The sequence below is a fragment of the Diceros bicornis genome, chromosome 32 (assembly GCF_020826845.1).
Source record: "Diceros bicornis minor isolate mBicDic1 chromosome 32, mDicBic1.mat.cur, whole genome shotgun sequence".
Classification (NCBI taxonomy): domain Eukaryota; kingdom Metazoa; phylum Chordata; class Mammalia; order Perissodactyla; family Rhinocerotidae; genus Diceros; species Diceros bicornis.
Window position 1 is genome coordinate 6,899,029 of NC_080771.1, and position 21,052 is coordinate 6,920,080.

General features: G+C 39.3%; 1 protein-coding gene across 2 annotated transcripts in view; it reads left to right on the forward strand.

Moving 5' to 3' along the window:
- Positions 1-21,052, forward strand: part of FTO (FTO alpha-ketoglutarate dependent dioxygenase) — a 358,292-nt gene that overhangs the window by 43,496 nt on the left and 293,744 nt on the right. Inside the window, exon 1 of one of the 2 annotated variants that reach the window (XM_058527827.1) lies at positions 7,622-7,906. The exons of the other annotated variant lie outside the window; for it this stretch is intronic. Coding sequence (XP_058383810.1) covers positions 7,637-7,906 — 270 coding nt within the window. The 5' untranslated portion in view covers positions 7,622-7,636. Of the gene's footprint in view, positions 1-7,621; positions 7,907-21,052 lie in introns of those variants that run through there. 2 annotated transcript variants of the gene reach the window in all.

The window sequence follows — 21,052 nt, forward strand, 5'->3', positions numbered from 1 at the left end:
GTTTCTTGCCTTTTAATTTGGAGAATCGCAGGATCTTGTCTTTTGTTCGCACAAGTAAAAGTCCATTCAGCTGGAAAACAGAACAGTGTGCTCTTTGTGTACTCAGAGCATTTGAATGCTTTTGGTCACACACTAGTTGCTGTTTAACTACAATAAAATTGTGACCAAAGGAGATAAACATTTAAAGGATAAATGACAGGGCTGTTAATCCAAAAGCAAGTTTTGTAGCATTGTTGTTTTTAGCTAATAGGTACATAGCCAGGAGTCACAGAGCCGTCTTTTAAGTGTGAAACTGAGTAAAATCTGTTTCCAACCAGTAAAAAAGAAATGATGTCACTGGACAGTTTTAATGGCTGATGGTTTTGTGTTTTAAAAAGTCATTTGAACACATCTAAACTGTCTTTTGGAAACTTCAAGGAGTTTCCCTGATGTGTTTGCTAAGCCATGTCATTCATATATATACACACATATATATATATATGTGTGTATATATATATATTTGAGTGTATATATATGTATATAAAATAATACCAAGTATATTATCTAAGAAAAGAGCCTTTAGGGCTTTTATAATGCATGAATTCAGAACTTGATCCATTTTTAACCTTATAAAGCATTATGATTTGTCTGCTCTTTGGTGGAGGAAAAGCATTTTTGAGAATTTCCTTTCCCTGTAGGAATGCAAGGGACAAGTCTCTGTTCCTTTCTTTCTCCTCTGTCTCCCATCCCTTTCTCTCTCTTTCTCTCCCCCCTACCCCTTTCATTTTATGGAGCTGAAATCTGGGTCTTTGGCGTATGATCTTTTGAGAAGAGCTGGTTCTGGTTGTGGTGAGGGCATCAGATGTTGGAGTGCTGTTTATTTTCTGAGATATGAAATGTACATTGTTTAACTTGTCTGTTGTTGCTGAATGCTGGGGTATATTTTGCCTTATCTTACCGTGCCATTGCATTATTAGAGCCTTTTTCCAGGATACCAAAAAATAAAATAACCCAGAGTGTATTTTACAGCTGTATTTTCCTTTTAATTTCGGATTAAAAGGTCACATCTCATAGCAGGAATCTTAAACTTTGTCTACCTAGAGGGACAGATAGGGGTAAGATGATTAATGAAAGCTGCAGCTCCGTCTGAGTGTAGGAGAGACAGCAGAGACTGGTGGGGCCAGTGGTGAAATAAGAAGCATATATACTACCTAAAGGGGCCAGCTGTAACTTAGCTTCAGTGTGTGAATGTGGGCCCAGTGTTTGCAGATACTCTGATTTTTTGAAAGAAGCTGAAGATGTGGATTTTTATTTGAAAGCTCTTTATTTTAAAGAGCTTTCTGCAAGCTGAAATTTAAAACCCATACCAAGGAAGTTAACAAGCCCAAAGAAAAATATGTAGGTTGACATTTGGGGACCTCTAAAGAAAAGGGCAGGTTTTCGTCATATCACCCTCCAGTGATCCCCACCAGTTGACAGTCACTGTTTCTGCACATACAGCTTCCAGTCCTATTTGTATTGCCTCGCTTGAAATTATGAACCGATAGGCAAGGATCATCAAACATTGATGAGTGCTTCCAACAAGAATGACAGAGTACAAAGCAAACGAACAGAAGGAGAGGAACACAGAGAAATAGGACAGTGTGGAGAGCAGAAGACAGCCTTAAAACTTCAAAACAAACAAATTATAATTAATATTCTTAGAGAGATGAGGAAAGACATTATGTATGGGAAACAGGAATGAGATGTTAATTAAAAGGAACATTTATATTGTTAATTTTTAGTTGTGATAATGTAATTATATGTTTTTAAAAAGCTTGTCCTTATGTATTAGAGATACGTACCAAGGAATTGCAATTGAAATGTTATGATGTCTGAGGTTTGCTTTGAAGTAAGTCAGAAAAAAAGGTAGGATGGGGGAATAAATGAGATAAGATTGGCAAAATGTTGATAATTGTTGAAGCTGTATAATGAGTACATGAAGGCTTATCCAGTCTCCCTACTTTTGTGTGTTTGCAATTTTCTATTCTATGGTATTAAAAAAAAGAGAACATTCAGAGAGCAAGAAAGAGCTCTCAGAAATTAAAAATATGATAGCAGAAGTAAAAATTTCAATACAATTAGAAAATAAAGTAAAACTCAGAAAGTAGAACAAAAAGACCAAGGAATGGAAAATAAGAGAGGAAAGATATGAAATTTAGAGGGTCAATCCAAGTGATCCAATATCTAACTCTAGGAGTTGTAGAATAAGAACCAAAATATCAGAAGAGAAGAAATTATCAAAAAATAATACAAGGTAATTTCCTTGATCTAAAAGATGTGAGTTTCCTTCCTTTCTTCCTTCCTCCCTCCCTCCCTCCCTTCCTTCTTCCGTTGCTGAGGAAGATTTGCCCGGAGCTAACTTCTGTGCCAGTCTTCTTCTATTTTGTATGTGGGTTGCCGCCACAGCATGGCTGCTAACAAGTGGTGTAGGTCCACGCCTGGGAACTGACCCTGGGCCGCCAAAGTGGAGCATGCCGAATTTAACCTCTAGGCCATGGGGCTGGCCCCCAGACATGAGTTTTGAAATCAGAAGGGCCCACTGAGTGCCCAGCACAAGGGATGAAAATGACCCCTTGGAGGCACTTCATCATGAAATTAGAGAACCCAGAGAAAAAGAGGAGATCCTAAGAGCTGACTTACAGCTCTCACGTCAGCCCCAGCTGTGCTGGGGCCTTCAGGGTCCAGGCCTCCCTAGGCCAGTTGCTTCAGACGGTTGAACGTGACTTTTGCTTCGTCAGGGCTGTGCTGGTTGCCTGGCTGTTGGGATTGCTAGAATGGATGTGGGGTTTAACCTCTATTTGTAGACTTCTAACCAGGCTTCCTGTTTCCAGCTGCATTTCCACCTTCAGAGGTACCTGGTTCCTGTGATTCCTGAGCCTCTGTGGAGATGGTGGCATGAATCAGCTCACCTCTTACTGTTCTTCCTCTCTTCTTTCTCAACCCCTGCCCTGCCAGTAGGCTTCAACTTTTTCTGTTCTGTTCTATTAGTGAACACTCCCTCTTTATCTTCCAAAATGTAAGGGTGACATCTTTCACCTGCTGTTACCTTCTCCCTCAATCTCTTTGTCCTTGAAGATTTGTGGGGCTTTTTTGTTTTGCTTTTTTGTTTTTTTGCTTGTTTTATTTTTAATTTCTTTACAGGCATTTCAGTGAGGTTTTGGAAGGGAGCTAAGTGCATGTTTTGTATCTGCCATGTTTAAATGGAAGTTAATTTGTTGTGTTAATCATTAATTTGGGTATCAGAATTTCTTTTCCTAAGGTTTATTTGGAAATCAAATTAAGAAAAAATTTAATATGCAGAAAATAGTTTCTTCCTTAACACCTTCCTTGATTACTGTCACTCAAATTGGCTTGTCTCTACCTTATCTGAAATACTGTGGCCCTCGAAGACTCCTGCTCAATTTAGCAATGAATTCTATACTGTTTTGGGTCTTACTCTGAGCACTTAATATGTGCCTTGTCACCCATCTGGATTTTGTAGCTTGTGAACATAGGGTGATGTCTTAGTTGCTCATGTATTTCCTGTGGCTCCTGATGGGTCTGAGTTCAATAAATACTTGCTGATCAAAGTATACTACTCAAATTTTGATTACTTTGCTTTTATATGTGTTAGATGTGATTCTATTTCAGGTCCTCTCAGCCTATTACTCAGATATGAGTAGGAAGGAGTGAGTGTGATGAGGAGACTTTGAGAGTAATGTTAGGTTAAAAATGTCATTGGGTTTGCAGCTTCAAAAGTATTTTATTGAAATTGCTAATTTTCAGTTGTATTTAGAAAGAGGAGAAATGGAGACCTGACTAGTCATTATGCTGAGGAAGGGGAAATCTGGGACTTGAGTTTTCAGACTTCCGTAGATAGCCTGTTTCACAGTGTGTTTGCTTAATGACTGTTACCTGTAACCAGGTATTTTTGTGTTTATTTTCTGCTCTTGCTTCTTAGCATAGGATAGCTTCAACTGTTCAGAGGAAGTCTCTCTAGTATAAGTAACAATGCTGTCATTTTCTCTAAAGTCACCTTTTTTATTAAAGAAACTCTTTAATAGTTCCACATATTCTGTAGTTATGCATTTCTGTGAGTGCTTACCAACCCAGCACAGTGTTTAATAAATTATTGAACTTGGAAGAACCTTTGAGAAGCAAGGGCTTTATGTGACTGAGCAGCAGACGTGAAAAAACGCTATCCTCCAGAGTATCTAACAGACAGAAATAGAGGCTTGATCAGACAATATAAGCACCGAGTGAATGATGGTAATACCATGAAATATTTACACCCGAAGAGCGTGCTGGGGTGGGGAGGAGAGTGTGTGGGTTTTTATCGTTTTGGGTTGAACCTGATGCCATACATCTCACCACCCTGTGATCTTAAAAGCAAAACAGAAAGACAAAACAGAGAGGAAGAAAGGAAGAAAGGAAAAGGAAGATAAAGAAGGGACAGAAGAATATTGACTTGGTGATATTTTGTTGTTTGCAGTAGCTTTTCACAAAAGCAAGGTGCCTTTTGCAGACAGTAACCTTACTAAGAGCCAAGTTTTAATCAGTCCTTAAAAGAGACTAAAAAGTAATGGTTTCTTGCTGCTACAAGTTTAAAGTTTTAATTTAATCAATATCTCATTATTTAACATGCCCCCAAAAGTCCTTATTTTATGAACTGTAAGAATAGAGACTTGAATAGCAAACAACTGAATAGCCTAATATGTTCTTGCTTTCAAATAAAATATACGATTTATTTTTTCGTGCACTGCTATTTTAAATTGGCTTGTGGTTGGGCCAGCCCCGTGGCTTAGCGATTGAGTGCGCGCACTCCGCTACTGGCGGCCTGGGTTCGGATCCCGGGCGGGCACCGACGCACCGCTTCTCCGGCCATGCTGAGGCCGCTTCCCACATACAGCAACTAGAAGGATGTGCAACTGTGACATACAACTGTCGACTGGGGCTTTGGGGAAAAAGAGGAGGAGGATTGGCAATAGATGTTAGCTCAGAGCCGGTCTTCCTCAGCAAAAAGAGGAGGATTAGCATGGATGTTAGCTCAGGGCTGATCTTTCTCACACACACACACAAAAAATTGGCTTGTGGTAAGTTTATTTAATAATGATCCATAGAGAAAATTAATATAGTGGAAGACTCTAGATTATTTAGGAAAGGTTTGGAAGAAATGTATCTGAGCTGATATATTTAGAGAATTCCTCATATCTTCCTAATGGAAAAGGGCTAAAATGAACATGCCAGGCCAATTTGTTTTGCCCCTCTGCCTGGTGTTTCGTATGCAGATTTTTCTTTTAGTGATAACCCTTTTTAGATTTCATGGTATTATCTAGGATTATTGAAAATATTATTGTTGATGTTGAATAAAGGTTGACAAGAAATAGTTTGATTTATTAAATTTAATTTCTCTCATGATTTACATAAAAAAACCCACAGATTGTATTTGGGAGGTATCTTAATATAATGTTTTTGCTTTTGCTTTTTAGTGGTAGTGGAAAGAATGGAATCATGTATTAATAGGGCAGCTCAGATTGACCACAGACATCGGCCTTTCAGGGGGTCATCTGGCTTTGTGGGCTTTGGTGTCTGTCACGAGCTCCCTGGATATTTGATATGCATTATGCCAAACTAGGTTATTTGTCCCCGTGATCACATTGACCCAAATTGACAGGTTTCTGTCACTTGTAAAGTCAAGGTAGTAATGTTGGAAGGGAAACTTGGGTGAGACTCTGCTTTGCAACTGTAATAGTTTGTAGATTATAAGTAAGGGAACTTTTAAATGAGTTTACTATTTGTGATGCAGGAACCCACTGCATACAAAGAAGTTCGTAGTCTAAGGACCCAATATCAGTGACATGTGATATGGATCTGTTTGTGAAAGGATGTATTAATCCCCAAATGGAAACAGTAGAAGTAAGATTACATTGGTATGTTTATTATTTTTGTTGCTGAAATGATGACTCGGAAGGAATTGGGATTTTGGAGTTTGAATGATGTGGATTTAAATTCTGCCTCTACTGCTTACTTCTTTGACTTCTGACAAGTCACAGGCCTAAGACTTAGTTTCCTCATCTCAAAAAATGGGGCTGATGATAATTTACTTCTCAGTAAAAAATCTTCTAAGCATTCAGCACAATACCCAGCAAGTGGGAGATAGTTGGTAAATGTTAGCTCCTTTCCCCTTCCTTTTCAGTTTGATCAAAAAGGCTTTATCTAGGAAGTGAGACCTTTAGAAGTTCTTGATTGATGAAGGGATGGAGGCAGTGAACCAGAAGGGCACTCGAGGCCTGTGGACAACCACATGAGATTGGTGAGGAGGTGTGTGTGTGTGTTGTGGACAGATAGGGAAAGGAAGGATTGAATTCACTGATTTGTAGAGGCAAACGTGATATTGGTGATTTGAGACATCATCGGAACTTCCACTGTCATTATTTACTGCCCAAAATTAGAGTAGAGAGCATATGCAAAGTTGAGAATTTATTTCTTCCTGCCATCTACTTGAAGATCTCACTGTTTTCAAATGCAAAATGTTAGAAATGTTTGATCCCATATAGGACAAATCAAAGGTTTATCTGTTCTTAAATTCTGTCTCTGACCATAATACTTTGAGAACACATTGCTGATATTTTTAGCATGGTTGGTATCAATAACAGATTTCCAAGTACTACCCATGTATTAACTCAGCACATATTAACTGAGGTCTGTCATAAGCTCAGTGCTGTACTGTACTTTGGGGATTCAGTGGTGACAGACAGACCGAAGTCCCTCCTCTCATGGAGGTTAACATTCTATTAGAGGAAGAAAGGCAGTAAACAATCTTTAAGATGATAAATAAATAAGAATATGTCTAATAGTGATAAACAGTATGGTAGGATAAGAACTGAGAGGAGGGGGCCTCTGTAGATAGAGTGGTATGACGTGGCTTTTGATGTGAGATCCAAAGGATAACAAGGATGTTCATTCCAGCTGCAGGGACAAGGCTCTGAGGTGCTGATAAGCTGCATGTAGGAGGAACAGAGAAGGTCAGTGGCCAGAACTTAAGGGGAAAGAGACAAAAGGGAGAAGGAATGAGGCCAGATCATGTTAGGGCCTTTAGGCTGTGGTCAAGATTTAGGTTTTATTCCAAGCCTAATGGGAAGCCACTGGAGGGTTTTAAGATGGAGACAGTGTGTGTGTGGAGTGACCACAGCTGATTTGCTTTTATAAAGATCACTCTGGCTGCTGTGTGGGGAATACTGGAGGGCCAGAGCAGAATTAGGGAGAAAAGTCAGTAAGGAGAGATATATGCTGATAGCTTGGCCCAGGTGGTGATTATGGAGGTTGAGAGAAGGGGAAGGATTTAGGATATATTTTAGAGGCAAAGCTGGAAGGGTTTGAAAGAGTTTTGAAAGAAAAGAGGAATCAAGGATAACTTCCAGTTTTTAGCTCAGTGGACTGGATTGTGACCATTTATTGAGATCAGAAGACTGAGGAAGGAGCAGGTGTGGGTGTGAAATGAGGTGTTCTCCTTTGGACATTCACACATCTGGTTCCTGTCTGGCATCCAAGGGGCTGTCGATTAGGCTGTTGGATGGGGAGAATCTGGTGGTCAGGGCTGGAGAGACACATTTTGAGAGTCATCATCATAGAGCTGATGGATTTAAACCTTGGAACTCCTCTCTTCATGAATCGTTGTTGTTTGTTAGGTTGTAATGAATTTTTAGGCCCCAGCTTTCCTGAGCTAAAGCATTATTCTTTCACCTCTCCTGTCTCTGGGTTGCAGTGCCAGACTGTCTCCAAGCCCAGCAAACGTGTTCCTTCCAGGCAAAAACAGAAGATGACACGCACCATGAGCCAGATTTTCCATGACAGACTTGTAAGGAACAAGATAATCTCATTGTTCCTCCTGCTACTTAAAATAAAGGCAATATTGATTTTATAGTAGCAGTTCAGGTCCTAAGGCATGATATTGATTAGGGGTCTGATGAGAATTTGCAGGGTAGCCTTCTAGACCTAGCGCTACAGGGCATCTCCCCACTGGATCAGGCCTCCGTGCTGACCTCCACTGATGTAAGTGGTGTTTGTCTTAGGAATTCTTGGCCCTGTTTAGTCTAGGCACTGTCCAGAATCATTTCTTTTACCTGATGGATGGCTTAGTCCAGCCTATTACCTTAATCTGACCTTAAACCTGGGAACTCTTTTGTTCTTAGTAAATATGAAGACTAATTTTGACACTGTTTAAAATTATTTTCTTATCAGTAGCAGTGAGTTTCCTGTTGAATCTTTTGCTGGAAACTTTCTATTAAAATGCTGTAATCTGATTTTTGTATTTTATCTTTTTTCAATGCTACTTTGGAGCAAGACTCACTTTATGAATTTTTTTTTTAAACAGGAGAAGGCACTTTTAAAGGTGCCATTATTAAGCCCAGGGGACTCCTCAATCTTAATGTTGCATCAAGGAAAGTAATTTCCTTGTGGTTATTGTGACATGATGCATTCAACATACTCCATTTACAGGTTAGGTCTTATAACATTTGCATGTCGGTTTCTGAGGATATTTTGAACAATTTAATAACAAGGGATACATTGTTTACTGGCCTAAAGTATATCAAGAATCCCCAGAAATTATCCAAAAATAAGTTTCATATAAAAAGTTTTGACTCTCTACTACAATAAGACTCATATATTTTCCCTGTGTCTAGAAATTCTGACTAGATTGTTTATGGGGTTTATTTGAGGTTTAAATGAGTTAATACAGGCTGACATAGTAAATGCTCAACTGATGGTAGTGATTATTAGCTGCTGTGATGATAACATTAGCTGAAACTCCTTTTCTGTCAGCTACAACACCCAGCACAGGCCTAGGTACACAGTATAATATTTAGGTAGATGCTCTGTGACTGATTGTGTCTCCAACATTTGAGATTTCCTTCCAGACTTGCAATATCATAGCCAATGTTATGTCTTTTCTAAAATGGTCTAAGTACCTGACATCCTTTGATCCTTCACATGGTTGCCCTTGAAAGGGGCTGCATGAATTTCGAAGTTTCCATATCTGCCTGTCTTCTTTGTTAACTGCCAGATAGAGCTCAGTCTTTTCAGTGTCAACTTAAAAAGCAAATTTACGTGTTATTTTATCTCAAAATGAGTTTGTGAATAGCCACAAGAATTGCAATTTGGGATGTGCATGCTATGGTAAACCATAGGCAAATCCAGCAAATAAAGGGAGCTGCTTTTATAGAGAAAAAGAGGGAGTAGAGAGGGGCTCTTTTAAAGGAAAGTCCATTGAGGGGGAAGTAACAGCTCAGGGCAGCAACTGCTTCTCATTGGCTGAGCTGCGGTGTTTCTCATTGGCTGAGCTGTGGCATTTCTCATTGGTAGGGCTGTTGCTGGGAAGGGAGAGAAATCTTCCTTCAGTAGTAAAGTAGTTTTACTTTCTGTCCAAGAAGCAAGCATCCCTCTCTTCCTGTTTAGTGTAATTGAGGATGTATGATAATGGCGTGAGAGCTCCTCCTACAGAACTTCCTGACTCCACTTGAGTTAAGATTTCTTTTATTAATTTCCACAGCAGTTAGAAGACTTAATAAATGTTAACATTCCTAGTACAGAACCAGGCACAGAATATGCCTGTAAATGCCATTTGACTCAGCATCATGACTGCTGCCTTTAGGGGGACAGTGCTGGGAGGTAAGGTTGTGGCTCCTTTTAAAGTAAAAGGTGAAATAGTTATTTCTCATCCTAGTAGATGATACCAAAGGGATTTAATGCTTCTTTTAAATTCTGTGGTTGTTGCACAAAGGGGCAACTCTGTGCAGCAGAACCTTGGTGGAATGGAGAGGCAGCCACATAAGTGGAGAAATGGCCTTTGTTTGGCTCATGAGCACAGAGTCATCTTGGGGGTGCTTTATGAGTTATCTGAAATATGCATTTAATCTAGACTTGTGGCCTGCTGGTGAGGCTCTTGCTTTTTTATGATCTCAAATGTCTTGTCCATGTCAAAACTTGCCTTGTTTCTTTGTTTACTTTGAATCAGGAAAATGTTCACGACCACATTTGGAATTCCTCCTCAAGTGTGCATTTGGTCACATCACCCCTGGCTACCACCAGTACATGACTGTTTATTTTGGATGTCCTTTTCTGGTGTTCAGCTAATTTAACCCACAATGAAGTTAATCCTTGCTTCTTTGGAAAAGTACAGATTTACTTACTAGCTTTCAGAGACATTTGCATTTTCGTGAAAGTGAGTATATAATTCCACTGGCTTTTGGACCTATCTACCCCCATATGCACTGGATGCCTTTTTAAAGTCAGGATTTGGGTAGAGCAAATCATAACTGTCCCCAGTTATCTGAAGTTCTCTTTCAGGTTAATAATGAACGTGTATGTGACAAACATGGGGAAGTAGTGTTGAATATTCTATTATGACCATTTATCTTCCACCTGTGGGTGAGAGAAAAGAAAATTAAGCTACTTTGGAATTCAAGTTTTTACCCCTTTCTGGACATTTATAGCATACTGACTAAAAGCATGGATGCCACATCCATACTGCTTGGGCTTGAGTCCTGGCCCTGCCACTTACCAGTTGTGTAACCTTGGGCAGGTTACTTAATTTGTTTGCACATCAATTTCATTATCTGTCTAGTGAGGATAATTTTGGTAACTACCACTGAGGGTTGTTATGAGGATCAAAATGAGTTAATTTATGTAAAGCATTTAGAACCAAACCTAGTACACAGTAACTGCTATACCGTGTTAGCTAGTATTTTTATTAGGAATTAGTAATTGCACAAATTAAAAAGGTGAAGGGGTAAATCATTAATCAGGGCCATTTACCTATGAGACAATCTAGGCATTGTATCTAGCCTTGTGGATTTAGATTAAAGTAGGATACTGCTATAACAAAAATCATATCAAAATACTTTATATTGACTTGAACATAATGAAAATTTATTTCTTGCTCATGTAACAGTGATAAGTAGGTAAACAGGTTGGTGGGACAGCTTCCTGCATGCGTTCACTTAGGGATGCAAGCAGAAGGTGGTTCTGCCAACTTCAGTACATTGTTTGTAAGGTCACCTTAGGTTATCTCCATTCCAGCCAGTCAGAGCAGGAGAGCATGCAGAAATGTGTTTAGGAGTTTTGTATGGGCCAGACCTGGAAGTGGCATTCGTTACTTCTGTTCGCATTCCATTGGCCAGAAGTCAGCAGCTACAAGTCTTGGCCACAGAGTTTTTCAGAAGTCTATAAAAATATACGAGACCCGAAAAAAAAGTGTTGACTCTAAATTCCAAACTTGAAATTGCAGAATTGAAGTGAATAAATGTTTAATTAAACGTTTATAAAATATAGCTTTATATCAGCTTTGTAAGTCATCACATTTAGTATTCATAAAATGTTATTACATTTGAAATTAAGTTGTAAGTTGGATTTTCTGATTTCTTAAGAATTCCCAAATACGCCCAGTAATTGCTGAGAAATTACAGTCCATCAGAAATGAGTTTCTCAAAGCCAAATAAATTCAAATGCAAAATTATAAAAATCCACTCTAAGTTTTCTATGGCAAAGAAACCTTTTAATGTGAAATGTGTGTACAATTTAATATGTTTGTTTTGATGTTGAGTGGGGCCTTCAAAAGTAGCAGTGATCATGGCTTACAGAGGTCTTAAAACAGCCCTGTTCTTGCGTCTTCGTATATACAGACACATTTTGATTGCTTTGAAAAGGTGTGTGATAGGGGCGACTAAACTTTTTTTGCATTTTGAGTTTAGATGTTTTCCCCCTTAGGCTTCTCTTTTTCCCCCCCTCTCCCCTCTTAGTTTCTAAGAAAATATTTGCTGCTGTGATATCTAAGAAATAAATTACCCTGCATTTAATAACCCAGGTGCTTGGTCTTGGAGGTTCCGGAGAGGAGAAGTGCCCTCTTGTTTCGCCCATCATGTCTGAAGGTTAGGGTCTGATCCGTCTTCCTTTTGAGTCATTCCTGGCCTCTTGATATGATTTCCTCTTCCTGAATTCTCCTATTCTGAAGTGAGGGCCTTCTGAATGGGCGTTTGGGAGATGTAGTTTCAAAAACCGCTTCTTATGATGGATCTTGTCAAGGGTTATTTAGTGACAGTAGCTTTTGGTGCTTCTGTTTTTGGTTAGTCCTGCCAGTTGGCATTTGATTTGCTGATTACAAAAGCAAAATATCCAGAATAGCTCTGAAGGGACTTGGATGAAGTTGGGGCCAGGGTATAGACTTTCTTGAAAGAAAGAGGCAAAATAAGAAATCTGGCAGTTGCTTCTGGTCAAGCCTTGCAGGAATCCCTGGAAGTGGCATGTGAGGAATGTCCAGAGTGGCGAGGGAACTAATATTTACTGTCCTTCCTATGGTCGTCTCCACCTCAGTACTTGGCAACTTCATCCTTCCAGTCACTCAGGCCAAAATTCTGAGAGCCATCCTCGACTTTTCCTTTCATATTCCACATCTCATCTATTAGCAAATTCTGAGGCCTCTATCTTCAAAATATATTTAGATTCCAGCCATTTTTCACAACTCGTCCATCTGCCATTCTTCTCCAAGCTACTAGCATCTCTCTCCTGGATCACTGCAGTTTTTTCCTAACACATCTCCCTGCTTTTCTCCTTGCCTCTCTCTATGTGCAGCAACCAAAGGAAATCTTTAAAAAAAAACCTGAGACCATGTCACTCCTCTTCTCAAACCTTCTTATGGGTCCTTAAGATGCTAAATGCAGAGTCACTGTATAATCCAGCCGTTCTCCTCCTAGTTACCCAAGAGAAATGAAAACATATGCTGACACAAAACTTGTACATGAGTGTTTATAGCAGCATTATTTATAATAGCCAAAAAGTAAAAACAACCCAAATGTCCATCAGATAATGAATGGATGATCAAAATGTGGTATATCCATATAATGGAATATTATTTAGCAATAAAAAGGATGAAGTACATGCTTCATCATGCCACATGATACATGCTACAATATGGATAAATTTTGAAAACGTTATGCTAAGTGAGAGAAGCCAGACACAAAAGACCACATATTATGTAATTTCATGTCCTGAATAAGCAAATCCATAAGACAGAAAGTAGATTAGTGGTTGCCAGGAGCTGGGGAGAGAGGAATGAGGAGTGGCTGCTAATGGGTACAGGATTTCTTTTTGGTGTAATGAAAATATTCTGAAATTAAGTTATGGTGAAGATTGCATAACTCTGTGAAAGTACATTCTGAATTGTATACTTCAGAAGGGCAAATTATATGGTATGTGAGTTATATCTCAATAAAGCTGCTATTAAAAAAAACCCTTCTGGCTTTCTCTCTGATCTGTCCCCCTACATCCTCTCTGACTTCCTCTCCTACTACACTCCGCCTCCTGTTTTCTGACACACCCCAAGTGGGCTCAAACAAGGCAAGTGCTTCCTGCCTCAGGGCCTTCGCGCTTGCTGTTCTCTCTTCTTAGAACTTTCTTCCACCAGATGTCTGTGTGGCTGGTTCCCTCACTTTCTGTAGGTCTATTTAAACATTATGTTTTCAGGAAGCTTTCTCCAAGTATCCTAAAATAGCACTGTCCGCCTCATCGTCTGCTGGCGTTCTTTGTGTCCTTTACCCTCTCTTATTTTTCTCTGTGTCACTTACCATCATCTGATATACTATGTGTATTTTCTTGTTTGTTTTTTGTGTATCTTCCTCTATTAGTATATAAACTCCAGGAGGCAGTGACTTTGTCTTGTTCATTGCTGTATCTGCAGCAGTGTAGGCCAGATCTCTTTTCATCAATCCATTAGCATGGGAAAGACATGGATTTCTGTGGCGCTGTTACTGTTTTGGGAATACACTGTATTTGTGTGGAATGTTCAACATATCTGTCTGATGCAATGTTAGAAATTAGCAGCCTGGCAACAGTCTCTATGGGAAAAGTAATTTTGATTCAAAGGATGGAATGGAACTTTTCAAACTTACTGTCAGGTAACTCTTGCTATAGGTTGGTAAGTTTTCCTACTTTTTTATCCATTTCCATTATGCTAATATATTATGTAAAGTTTGCTAATTTTCATATATATGCTTTATGGATTGGAAGCCTTTAGTTCTATTTAGTCTTAATTTGCCACCGCTCTGCTATCTTTTCCTCCCTTGGATGTTCTTAAGGTTTAATTTTGAAGAAGTTTTCTACCAGAAGATGATTGGCAAAATAAAATATATTTCTGGACAGCAGCTGATTAGTTTGGGCCTTTGATTTGGTTTTAGAGGAGTTTATGTTGAGACATACCTACTTTGTGGTTATTTAGGAATGCAGAGGTGGGGAAAAAAGAAAAGAAAATAATATATGTGCGCTTTAAAAAGCAAGAATTTAGTTTGAGGAGCCCTCAAAATTCCATTTCTTCCACTCGTTTCCTTTTCCTACTGCCAAGCTTAGGTCAAAGATACTGTCCGTTGTCCAAACCCTGTAAGTTAAAACGTGCGAGTCACTAGGTGGCACTGATGCATCGTTCTGTAGAGCGGAGCCGCAGAACATTTTTGTTATCTCGCTGCAGCGGACTGGATCTCTAGGTGTCAGGGAAATTGTTTTATTGGTAGAGGGCATAGTGTAATATATTCATCTCCACCCTAGGCAGCTATTTAATGCCCTGAAACATGCCCCTCCGGTGGCCATGGCCTGTTAACTATGCTTATTTGGTGTAATAATTAGCAGAATTTCTCACTAACAGGGGTACTTACCAACACCTCACATCTTCACTGAGCTTTTGTACGTGATGGATCGTACATTCTGTGGAAAAAGTTGGGAAGGTCAAAGCCTAACCTCTAGCAGGGCTACTTTCTGCACATTTGTTGAGAACAGGTTTATATTAACTTGCTTTTGAGCTTCTTCAAACCAGAGTTGTGAGTAATATAAACATATTTCAGCTTTTGTGTAATGGCCCAGTGAAGGTTTGTCAACACAACACTGTTAATTTTCCAACTCTTAGGATGATAGAAAAATAAATGAATAGCTCCCCAAATAGTTGGATGACACTTGCTACTCGGGCAGTGTGTGTTGGAAGCGTGTCATAGGAACAGTGGGCCTACAACAGGCACCACATTTTAGGTTAAAATTGGAGACGAAAACTACCCATGGAATTTTAATTTTTTCCATGGTTATAAGTTAGGCCCCATTTAATCCTTTGTGGTTTTACAAGCCCTCTTAGGCTCCTGATATTTCTACACCAACAATTTTAACATTTTCTTTAGAACATGGTTAGAGTTAACTGACAGAAGACCAAACAGGAGAAAATAGGTTTAAAGCAGGAAATACTTTAGTTGGACCACTAATTTACCCTCTGTGACCTTAGGCAAATTGTTTACCTTCTCTGTGCAGTGGTTCTCTTGTTTCTTAAAACTGAGATTATAATTCCCACCCTTTAGGTATCCTATGCCAGGTAAAATGAAGTGAGAACTCTTCAAAATACCTCTGCTCGTATTCAAAGCTCCAGATAAACATAAGATGTTGTTATAATTACTTAAGAAAGCTAAGAGGATTTTTCTTTGTTGATTCTAAGAAGAGTCATGGAAATTTTAGAGAATGGATTAACATAGTCTGGGATCTCTGACTGCTGCATCTGTGCGGATGTTACCTATTTTCTATGCTCTGCCCCGGCTTTGTTTCCAAGGTTTAGTTCCATTCTTTCAACTGTGTATCAAATATTTTCACTTGGTTGTTCTGCCTTTATTTAAACCTGCTTATATATCTGGATTTATTTGTGGGAAACAGAAACTACGTAAAACAGGGAAATAGATTCTTAAAGTTATTGGGAGGATCAGAGAAATGGGCTCAAGGCTGAGCTTCTAGAGGTAGGCTTCTGAAACAATGCTATAGACTGGCTTGCCCGGTGGGCTGCCAATCTGTCATACTCAAGAAGGCCAAGAATCAGGAAGCCGTTACTAGAACTGTTGGTTTTTAAGAATGTACCACTGTAGCTGCAACCTGGGGAACAGGAAGGTACCACTATTACAACTGGCATTTGATAACCTCAAAGCTAATGGCCAGATCTTGGAATGTTGTTGCAGAAATCTCCAATGTTCCGTGACTCTGTTGCCTACAGAAAAAGTCGAAACAGCAAGAAGATGGCCTCCATTTAATTGGTAGAGCCTAATTCTCATCCAAAGCCCTAGCTGCACAGCAGTCTGGGAAATAGAGTTTTGAACTTTCCATCCTCTGCAGCTGAGGAAGGCACAATAATAGGCTATTGGAAGGATGCTGAGTGCGAGTCCATCATATCCACCTCTCTCCTTCCGCATGTTTAAAATCACATATCTTGACCCCCATATCAGTATTTCATTTACTGCCTAGCACCGCAACAAGCTCAGTAGGCCCTCAGGAGATGTATTGTTAATGACTTGACTTCTTTATTTCTGTGTATGGTCCCATGTTTTTTTGCAGTCTTGATACCGTATTAGATTCCAGATCTGTCTGCCTCGGTATAGCTTTTGATTCTTTTTCATTTCCATTGCCATCTCCTTGTTCAGGCCCAGCTCATGTCTGCTTGGACTTTTTAGTCTCCTTATCTGGCCCCCTGGCCTCTAGTCTTGGCTTCTTTGAACCCAACCATATTATTAATAGATTAGTGTTTAAAAAAAACAACAACAAATAGAATAGCCTACTTCCGTTGTGTTCCTGTCCTTGTCAGAAGCCTTTTGCGGCTCCTTATTACGTTCAGGGTAGAATCCAGCTCGCTTAGCTTGACTTTCAGGACTTCCAGCATCAGGGTAAGTCTGTCTTTCTAGCATTATCTTCCATTTCCCCCTGTTGAAACTGAATTCTAGCCAAAAGGTCTAATCGCTAATGCCTGAGAGTGTCTTGTCCTTTACTAATTTTTCAGCTCTGCCACCCTGACTACCTGCGTTTAATGTTTAATTCTCTCCTTTCGTCTTCCCATTTATTCATGCCCTTGGTCATGTTGGTGCATAGTTTTTTTCTCTTTCCTCACACTTCTGTAGCACTGTTTACTCGGGCATTTTTTTTTATTACCTGTATTGTTAGTTTTCTTTTTATGACTATATATCCTCCTTTTTTCATGTAACAGTATAAATATTTGTTATGGAGTGATTGACTTGTTGATTCTGCATGGTTTAGACATTTACTTGCGGAGAGAAAGGGGACGGTGGAGGGTCAGTGTAGGGGCTGAAGCAACACTCTAGCTGTGTAAGTTTGTCCTTGTGATTTCCAGTGAAAGGACAAATTAACTATTTGCTTTGAGCAAGCTAATGCTGTGTTTTGTGGATTTAGTGTTTGAAAGGGCCCTTGGCTGGAAAGGCCTGGAGTCGAGCTCCTGATCCCTGTTTGCCAGGCCAGACGAGCTACGTGTCTATACCACTGCACTGTGGTTTACTTCAGAGTGGGTTGTGAAATAGCAGTGGAATTTGTCTGTGGTTTCTTGCCAGAGAGGAGGAGGAAGAAAGGATTCTGAGGAAATCAGACATGCAAATTAGCAAGGCCCATGGGCTTTAGGTAAATTACACAATAGCGTCCAAAGACATTCAGTGTGTTTTCTTTCTAGTTTTCATTTGTGCAGGGTGTATGTGAAAAATGCGGCTATGATATATTTGCTTTAACCCAAAATTCTCAACGTGTTGGCTTCAGGACTCTTTTATACTTATACTTCTAAAAATTATTGAGGACCCCAAAAAGCTTCTGTTTATATGGGCTATATCTATTGGTATTTACCATATTAGAGCTAAAAGTGAGGAATTTAAAAATATTTATTAATTCATTTAAAAATAGGAAAAAAATCCACCACATGTTAACATAAATAATATTTTTATGAAAAATAACTATTTCCAATACAAAAGTATTAGCAAGAAAATTGACATTGTTTTGCATTTTTGCAAATCTCTTTAATATGTAGCCTAACAGAAGCTGGCTTCTTATATGTACTTTTGCATTCAGTTGTTGCTGTCTGTTGGTTTGGTTGAAGTATATGAACAAAATCCAGCCTTACACAGGCACTAATGGAAAAGGGGAATATTTTAATTGCTTCTTGAGCTATTAAATATAGATATTCTTCTTTGACATTACACCAAAATTTGACAAGTCATAGTTTTGTAAGGTTAGTTGCATTGTAGAATCTGAAACCATATCAATTGTCTTTTTCTACTCTGTTATTATTATCTGTTGATCTACTTTGTACTTTGAATGGATCTCTTACTCATGCATGATTTTGTAACATCATGCTTTAGTCATTTGGAAAATTATTGGTTCACTGAGCTATGCAGAATTTCCAAATGTTGACACATTTCATTATACAGTATCAAAAATCACATTCATTATTAATACTGATCTTATCCGAAGAGTCTTTAAGTATTAGGAACCTGTCAAGTGCAAGGTGGCAAATACAGATTTTCCAAATCTCTAATTTTTGCTTGAAAACTCACGTTTTCTCACTGGTAGCAAATATGGTCGGTTGAAGTGACAGGTTCACTTCATTAGTTTTTGAGAACATGTCTGCCAGATACCACAGTCTGATTAACCATATTTTGTTTGTCAGACATTTTCTTAAGTGAAAATGGTGTTACATGAAAAAAGTGGCTAGTTCAGTCCACAACTCAAATACTCACCCAGGTGCTTTTCTTGGAGACAACTATTTTACTTTGATATTTATGAGAAGTGCTTTATGTATACTTTCCATTTTGTCACACAGAATAGTAAAAAGACAACTGCTTAACGTTCAAGATTTAATAAAATTAATAATTTTTACTGCTTCATCAAGGGCATTCTTAAGTGAAAGTAACTTTTTTCTTTTTTCTCTTTTTATCGGAATGCATGGTGGGGAAGAATACAGTGACCACTATTGCAGTTTGGTGCTACTGGGTTGATTTGTGCCGAGGCACCTGCAGTTTTACCCACCATTCTTTTGAACCATCAGTGCAAATGTGAACACAGTGGACAAAGCAAATAATAGTATCATTGTGAAAATAGTGTTGATCTTATGGATCCTTTGCTGAACCACTGTGTTAGAGCAATTAGGAAGATTTGAATAGTTAAAAATTCAAAGAATGGAATCAGAGTCTTGTTGGTTATGTCTTCAAGGCTAATTTCCTCTTCACTGTGGAACTCTGCCTGAGGGAGGCAACCCAGAGGAGGAAATTTCTCTCCTATTCTGGGCTTGCTCTCAGTCGTGGGTCTAATTCCTGGGACTTGATTCTTTTTGAGTTGAGGAAGCACGGAGAGATTCTCTACCAGTTTTTGGTGATCACTAATGTTTAACTTAGATCAGTTGACTGTGGTTTTGTTGTTGTTAGGGAAAAAAAAAATGATGAGTGCTATTTGTGAGGTGTTGAGATCACCATAGGACCATTTGGGACATTTGTGAGGAAAGGCCTCTCTAAAAAGAACCTATTTTGGGCAACGTGTGAAAATTATTTTAGTCAGTTGGCCTCATTTACAAGCTTTTGATTGCTTTGTTTGTTTCTTTGCTTATTTATTTATTTTTAATATTTGGAAGATCCTCTTCTTTCTGCTTCTTGAATCACTGTCAGGCTGTCATATCTCCCAAATAGCATCACCCGTTCGCTGGTGTGAATGTAGCCTGGACTTGAGGCAGCAATTAACTGGTTATGTAATAGAAGAATCCCAATTTTCCAGTTTCTTTTTTTCTTTTTTTAACTTCTTGGGTGGTTGGGGCACATTATTGAAACAATTATTACATTTACTCAAGAGCTTGTCTTTTCTATTAAAAAAAAATTCCATCTAAGTGCCTTACGGTGAAGAGGAGGAGATTGTGTAACCGGAGTCTCCTCTTAACTGGTCTTTATTGTTAAAGAAGACTGATCCCTTTGTGTTTCAGCTTGGCACACAGAAACGGTTTTAATTTAACAGTCCAGCTCCTTTAGGAGATCAATTCTCTATTGTGTTTTGAATGTGGTGCGTTCCCAGTTTACTCCAAGCTGTGGGCTTCTTTGGGGAAATTGGGGTGGGGGTGTTAGAGAGGCTTAGTCATTTGGGGTATGATTTATAGTTTCCCAAGCCTCATATTAATTAATGTTAGACAGGGAAGGTAATTAACATTTGTAAATGCCTGCTGTGTGTCAGATCCTCTACTAGGTATTTTGAGTGTCCTCATCGAGTCCTCATGGTGCTGTTCTCTACCTCCATTATTACCGCCATAGGCCAAGGCGCCATTGTCTCTTGACTGGACTTCTGCACCCCCAAGTCGGTCTCCCTGCGTCAGCTCTTCACAGCCCCTCCTCCTCATAATCCATTCTCCACACATCAGTTGGACTCATATTTTAAAAATGTAAATCAAATTGTGTCACCTCCCTACTTAAGGCCATTCAGTGGCTGCGTCGCACACAGAATGAAATCCTTGTGCCCTGGCCGACAGGGCTCCCCATGATCTGGCTTCTGCCTACATCTGAGAACTCGTCTGCCACACTCCCCCAGCTCCCCCACTGTGCTCCAGACCCGAGGTCCTTCTTTCTATCCCTGGAAGCCCCCAGGGTGGTTCTTCCTCTGGGCGTTTGTACCAGCTGTTCTTCCTGCTTGGCACACTCTCCCCAGATATTTACTCTGGGCCTGGCTGCTGCTTGTGATTTGTGTCTCACCTAAAATGACGCCTGCTCGGTGTAGCTTCCCTGACCAGCCAAGCTGCGGCACCCTCCCTCTGTTGTATCATTAGTTTTATTTTCATTAAATCACCGATGCAATGTAGAGTGAGGTTCTGCTGTCAGGTCGTCTCGGTTTCAATCTTGACCCTGCCACTTACTGGCTGTGTGACTTTGGATGAGTTATCTTTCAGGGCTTTAATTTTCTCCTCTATAAAATGTATATAACAATATTATGTCCCTGCATTGTGAGAATTAAATAAGTTGAAACTTATCTCTTACAATAGTTTCTGACATGTTGTATATGCTCACGAACTGTTCACTATTATTATTTTAATGCGATTAGTGTTATTAAAATTATTTTCTTATTTATTTGGCTCTTTGTCTCTTCCACCTAGACTATACTTGATGAAAGAAGGAACATTATCTGTTACAGTCACAAATGTACCCCCTAGAGCCTAGACAGTGCTTGGCACATAGTAGGCGCTCACTAA